The sequence below is a fragment of the Myotis davidii genome, unplaced genomic scaffold (genome assembly GCF_000327345.1).
Source record: "Myotis davidii unplaced genomic scaffold, ASM32734v1 scaffold223, whole genome shotgun sequence".
NCBI classification, from domain to species: domain Eukaryota; kingdom Metazoa; phylum Chordata; class Mammalia; order Chiroptera; family Vespertilionidae; genus Myotis; species Myotis davidii.
This window is the reverse complement of record NW_006294609.1, coordinates 4,838,331-4,845,393: the sequence shown is the minus strand read 5'-3', so window position 1 is coordinate 4,845,393 and position 7,063 is coordinate 4,838,331. Positions and strand designations below refer to the sequence as shown.

Sequence of the window (7,063 nt, the reverse complement as noted above, 5' to 3'; positions counted from 1 at the left end):
TCCAGTAGCCACTGGGGGGAGGAAGGATTTTCTTGGAACTTCTATGCTCAGTCCCTGAGTCCCAGTGATAGGGGATTCCTTTTGAGATTCCTTTTTCCATTGGTGCTAGGACTTATCAGAGAGAAAGAGTGAGTGTGTGTGTGTGTGTGTTTCCATGTTTCTACCCCAAAGCTTAGACCATGACAGTGGAATGATCTTATTTAGACATAACCTGTGAGAATATTCATGCATCTTGTGACATAGTGTGAATGCTTCCTGCTCTTACTAGAGCCCTACTTCAGTGACCGACCTAAGTTCCAGTACAGATTCATTATATTCTTCTCTTTTCTTCCATATTAAGCGTTTTGGGCAGAGGGAGCACCATTAGAAAGATCCTCTGGTGGGAGGGAGCATGGGCGGGAACAGCAATAAGGCCGAGCCCAAGGAGCCAAAGAGGACAAGGTGAGGGAGGAGCAGCAGGGAATGAGCGAGAAGGAGCAGGGGCAGTGTTGGCCTTGGCAAGGACTGCGGATTTGATTCTGTGTCAAATGGGAAGCCATTGAGGGTGGTAAGCAAAGGAGCAACAAAATCTGATATAGTAGGTCCTACAGATAAAAAGATAATTTATTAATCATTCATTCTCAATATCTGGACGAAACACCATATCTGTGTTATATCAACCACAGAACAGATCTTATCTTGCTTTCAGAGGACTTTCACTCAATAAAGGTCATGCCAAATTCCCTCCTGGCAGCCTTGAAGCAGCAATGCCAGCCATCAGTTTTCCCATGAGGAGGGCTTTGTTTCAGTTCATTTTTATTGTCATTGATTCATTCACATATCTGTCCATGCATGCATGTGCCTCCTGGTACTGGGCCCTGTGCTAGGGAGCAAAGAATCCTCTGTGAACAAGATTGAGATGGTCCCCTCTCTCAGAGCTTACATCCTTATGGAAACAAAGTAATGAAACAACAAACTGCGTTGTCGTGAGGACAGATCAGGAAGCCACAGCATGGTGCGGAGGGCAGCCCAGTCCAGCATGGCTCCTCTACCAACCGGGTTTATTTAAACTGAGACCTGGAGCATTTTGGGCAACCGCAGGGTTAAATTTAGAAAAATGAAGCACAGTATGTTCAGGAAGCCTGGTGCTTCTTACTGTTTGGGGAGAGAGGAGAAAAGGGGGAGAGACTTTACAGTATGTACAGGATCTTTTTAATTTTTTTTTTTACCATTTGTTCCTGGACAAATGTCTGTAGCCAAGTGTGCCTTCTCCCCCCCTGCTCACAGTTCAGAAGGAAAGTATAGACAGCACGGTAGAAAATGTGATTATCCAAGGGCGGCTGCTGGACCAGAGCCAGACCAGTGACTCCTGGCCTTGTGACTCACCCAAAGTGCCTCTGGGCCCTTATACATCTTGCTCAGGCATTCTCCTGGGATCCATCTGTATGACATGGCCAACCAGCTGAACTATATTAATTTAAATTTAAAACATTTACCTTCCAAATACAACAGCCTTCAATATAGCAGTGACAAAAAACCGAAGGAGGATGGGGAGGACAGGGAGATGGCTCATGGTGCCCAAAAGACCACCTCTGAGAGGGTGAACCCCTGGGAGGTTAATGAAATCATCTCCTTGTTGTTGTCGTTTCATCCGGCCTTCTCCCCAGCCCCCGGATTCCTGTTTGGTAGACGGCAGAGTCTTTCTTCTCCTACCTTCTATTCCTTTGGAAAATGTGACAAAGGTTATTTTTCCATAATCTTCTAATATTAGGCCCATTTCTTGTTTATTCTGTCTGATAAGTCTTTCTCTAAGCATCCTTCTAAAGTGTGCTCAGAAAATGCTGCACCTTTTCATTATAGCAAGGCCAACAAGTAAAGGAGTGGTAGATACATGTGATGGCGATAAGGCTTATTGAAAAGCAGATGCTGTCAGCACCCACTCTTTCACCCACAACCTCTCCAGCAGTGTGGGAGCTAAGGCGGCTACAGCAAAGGGATACCTCTGTCTCCACCCCCTCCCACCCCCCACCCGTGTCCTCCCTACAGTGTGATTATCTTCAGGGCTCTGGTCATTTATTTACTTGGTTTATTAATTAACTAGAGACCCAGTGCACGAATTCATGCACCAGTGGGGTCCCTCCACCTGGCCTGCTGGATTGGCCAAAACTGGCTCTCCGACATCCCCCGAGAGGGTCCCAGATTGTGAGAGGGCGTAAGCCAGGCCAAGGGACCCTACTGGGGTACAATTGGGGCTGGGGAGGGATGCAGGAGGTTGGCCAGCTGGAGAGGGACTGCAGGAGGGCTCCAGGGCATGTCCAGCCTATCTCGCTCAGTCCCAATTGGCTGGACCCCAGCAGCAAGCTAACCTACCAGTCAGAGCATCTGCCCCCTGGTGGCCAGTGCACATCATAGCGAGCAGTTGAGCTGCCTTAGCATATCATTAGCATATTACACTTTGATTGGCTGAATAGCTGACCGGACACTTAGCATATTAGACTTTTATTATATACTAGAGGCCCGGTGCACAAAAATTTGTGCCCTCGGGGGGGAGAGGGGTCCCTCACCCCGGCCTGTGCCCTCTCCCAGTCTGGAACCCCTTGGGAAATAATGATCTGCTGGCTTAGGCCTGCTCCCGGGTGGCAGAGGGCAGGTCCAATCCCTAGGTGCAGCCCCTGGTTGGGCTCAGAGCAGGGCTGATTGGGGAGTTGGGGCGCTGCCCCCTGTCACGCACAGAGCAGGGCCCATCAGGGGGTTGGGGCGCCGCCACTCTCACACTCAGGGCAGGGCCGATGGAGAGGTTATGGCTCTACCCCATCACACACAGAGCAGGGCCCGTGGGGTGGGGGGGTTGGGGCACTGCACCCTGTCACACACAGAGCTGCAGGGTGATCAGGGGTTTGGGAAGCTCCCCCCTATCGGGCTCAGAGCAGGGCTGATCAGGGGGTTGGGGTGCCTTCTCCTGTCACGAACAGAGCAGGGTGGATAGGGAGGTTGGGGCACCGCACCCTGTCACACACAGAGCCACAGGGCAATCAGGGGGTTTGGGCGCTGCCCCCTGTCACGCTGATCCCGGTGCTGGGAGGCCTCTCAGCTCTGCTGATTCCGGTGCTGGGAGGCATATTACCCTTTTACTATATAGAATAGAGGCCTGGTGCACGGGTGGGGGCTGGCTGGTTTGCCCTGAAGGGTGTCCTGGATCAGGGTGGGGGTCCCCACTGGGGTGCCTGGCCAGTCTGGGTGAGGGGCTGAGGGCTGTTTTCAGGCTGGGACTGAAGCTCCCAACTGCTCCTTTTTTTCTTTTCTTTTCTTTTTTTTTATTCTGGGCCTGCTTTAGCTCTGAGGCTCCAGCTCTTAGGCCTCCGCTTCTGAAAGCAGGTATCTGGTTTGTTTCAGTTCTATAATCGAAACTCTGTATCAACTCCAGCTCTGAGATCCCGGCTCAGCTCGCTGAAAGCTGGTTTCTGGGGGGTTTTTTTAGCTTCTATATTTGTTACAGTGTTCAAACTGCAGGCTCAGAGGCTGGGAAGGCAAGCGGGGAATGTTGGAGTCCTCCGTCACTGAAGCAAGCAAGCCTCATGTTCAGTTTAAGCTGCCTGGCTGCCGGCCGCCATCTTGGCTGGCAATTAATTTGCATATTGTCCTGATTAGCCAATGGGTAGGGTAGCGGTCGTACGCCAATTACCATGTTTCTCTTTTATTAGATAGGACTAGAAGCCTGTTGCACGAAGATTTGCGCAATAGGCCTTCCTTCCCCTGGCTCCTGGCACCGGTTTTCCTCCAGCACCCGGGACCCAGGCCTTTGGTCCGGCCGCAGCAGAGAAGCCAAGCCTCGAGGCTAGGCTTCTCTGCTGCGAACTCAAACTCCCATTTCATTTTGTACGTGGAGGCACCGCCAGAGTCTGCAATTAGTTTCAAACCACCGAAGTAGAGACAGAATTAGGACCTCAACTAACGGAAGGACCTTTGTTTCCTTGACATACTCAGCTTGTCAATGGCTGGAGGCAGAAGGCACAAATCCAAAAAGCAAGCTCACGACAGGGACTTGTTTCAAAAACAAAACATCAAAGTATGTCTGGGGTGAGTCCAGTATGAGCTCCTCACCTGCCACCCTCTCCATCTCTATTTCCAGTTCTGCATATTGAGGGGAGGCGTCTTGAATGATGGTGAAATCCCCAATCATTGGAGGACAGCTCATCGGCCTCATGGACTGAATACTGAGAGAGACACTAAAAGCTCACCTCGACCGGTGGGGATGGCTCAGTGGGAGAGCACTGACCTATGAACCAGGAGGTCATTTTTTTATTCCCAGTCAGGGCACATACATGGGTTGCAGGCTCAATCCTCAGTGTGGGGCATGCAGGAGGCAGCCAGTCAGTGAGTCTGTCTCATCATTGATGTATCTCTCTCTCTCCCTCTCCCTTCCTCTCTTAAATCAATAAAAACGTATTTAAAAGCAAAACAAAACAAATTCATACAAAAATGTGTGAGAGGAAAAAAATGTTACCCTTACTTTCTTCTTACTCTCCATTTGCCCTAGTTTATTCTTTTGACTTAACTAAAGTGAAATGACTGCATAATGACGTATCACTTTTAACCATGCTGTGTTCATGAACATTTTTGTTATTTCCATTGTTTCTTTATAAGCAATGCTGCACAGAGTGTTCTTTGCACACTAGTGTGTGTGTTTTTGTGGGAGATATTAGCGAGATTCCTAGAAGTAAGGCATTAAATACTTTCAATTTGGTAGACTGTTCATAGTTACCGTCCCCAAAAAGCAACATATTCCCACCAACAGCAGTTTTATTTTTGTGTGTTTTGTTTTGTGTGGTTTTTTGTGTGTGTGTACACACACACACACACACACACATATATATATATATTTCTGTATTGATTTCAGAGAGCAAGTGAGAAGGAGAGAGATATAAACATCAATGATGAGAGAGAATCATTGATCAGCTGCCTCCTGTACGCTCCCTACTGGGAACCGAGCCCGCAGCCCAGGCAGGTGCCCTTGGCCGGAATCGAACCCGGGACCCTTCAGTCCACAGGCCGATGCTCTATCCACTGAGCCAAGCCAGATGGGGCTGTTTTAATATACTTTTATTTATTTCAGAGAGGAAGGGAGAGAGAGATAGAAACATGAATGATGAGAAAATCATTGATCAGCTGCCTCCCACATGCCCCCCGCTGGGGATGGAGCCTGCAACGCCGGCAGTTGCCCTTGACCAGAATCGAATCCGCAGGCCGACGCTCTATCCAGTGAGCCAATACTGTTTGAAAGATTCTGTTATTGTTTCATTCTAGAAATAAGTCAGTGTCATGGTTGGCCTGAAGATCACATGCTCTCTGGGGAGTTATCAGTGTTGTTCTATTTTTTAGGTATGGTGGACATTGCCCGACAGACGGTTGAATTCCTCTACGAGGAGAATGGTGGCATCCCAAGAGACCTTTACCTTCCCACCATTGAAGACATTAAAGATGAAGCGAACAAGTTCACAATTGATAAAGTTCGGAAAGGTTTTGCTTCCTCTCTTACTTCACCTATGAAACGTCCTATGAAATGAGAAGCTGAGTTTTCCCAAGCATGAGCCCAGCAGCTGCTGGCTCTCCTAGGGTGACTCTCCTTGCTCTGAGTGACATGACCTCTTCCTGGCTCTCCCATGTACGGCCCTAACGTTCCTGGTGGGGCACAAGTAGACACCTGTCTGGCCTCTGGTGGCCTCTCGCACATGCTCAGGGCTCACTAGCATGAGCAGGGTGAGACAGGGCAGTGGTACAGAGAGAGGAGTGGGGGCGCGGCGGGAGGTGGAGGGTTCCACATAGGCCTCTCAGGCTTAGTCCTGGCTGCTGAGCTAATAAACCAGGAATATGTGGTTGTATTGTGCTTTTTAGAATTTTCATAGAATGAGTATAAACTTTTGATTAAAAATCTATGACACAAGGAAATGAAAATATGAAAAAGCACAAAAAAGAGAATTTAAAACCACTCATTAGACCTTCATAAAACTATTCGAACATCATGGGCAGGGGCAGGCATATATATTTACTTTTCTTTTTCTTCTGATTTGAGACCTAATTCACATACCATAAAGTTTACCCTTTTAAAGCATACAATTTAGCAGTTCTTAGTGTATTCACAAAGTTGAACAATCATCAAACCATTACCACTAATTCAAGAACATCTTCATCTCCCAAAAAGGAATTTTGTACCCTAACTCCTCCCCATTCCTCTCTCCCTTAGCCTCTGGCAATTATTAATCTACTTTCTGTCTCTGTAGATTTTCCTGTTCTGGAAAGTTCATATACTATAAATGGAATCATACAACATGTGGTCTTTTGAGTCTGGCCTCTCATACAACATAATGTTTCAAGTTTCATCCATGTTGTAGCACATGTTGGTACTTCATTTCTTTTTATGACAAAATAATATTCGTTGTATGAATAATATCTCATTTTGTTTATTCATCAGATGATGGGCATTTGGGTTGTTTCTACCTTTTAGCTATGAGCATTTGTATATAAATTAGTATGTGAATATGTATTTTCATTCCTATATGTAGGAGTGGAATTGCTGGGTCATATGGTAGCTTTATGTTTAACTTTTTTAAAAAAGTATATTTCTTTATTGATTTCAGAGAGGATTTTCAGCCAGGGCTATGTGTAACTTTTTGAGGAAATACCAGATTATTTTCCAAAATGATTGCACCATTTTACATTTCCAAAAATAATGTATGAAGGTTCTAATTTCTCCAGATCCTTGCCAACACTTACTATTGTCTGGCTTTTATATTATAGCCACCCCAATGGGTGTGAAGTGGCTTTGACTTGCATTTCCCTAATGACTAATGATGTTGAATATCTTTTCATTTCTTTTTGGAGAAATTTTTATTCAAAACCTTTGCCCATTTTTATTTTTATTTTTATTTTTTTCATTAAATCTTTATTGCTCAGATTATTACATTTGTTCCTCTTTTTTCCCCCCATAACTCCCCTCCACCCAGTTCCCACCCCACCCTCCGCCCTCAATCCCCACCCACTGTCCTCATCCATAGGTGCACGATTTTTGTTGCATCCCCCACACCCC

General features: G+C 46.8%; 1 protein-coding gene across 1 annotated transcript in view; it reads left to right on the top strand.

Moving 5' to 3' along the window:
- HECTD4 (HECT domain containing E3 ubiquitin protein ligase 4) overlaps positions 1–7,063 on the top strand; it is a 142,193-nt gene that overhangs the window by 104,024 nt on the left and 31,106 nt on the right. Inside the window, exon 53 of the mRNA XM_015567364.1 lies at positions 5,359–5,496. Coding sequence (XP_015422850.1) covers positions 5,359–5,496 — 138 coding nt within the window. The remainder of the gene's footprint in view (positions 1–5,358; positions 5,497–7,063) is intronic.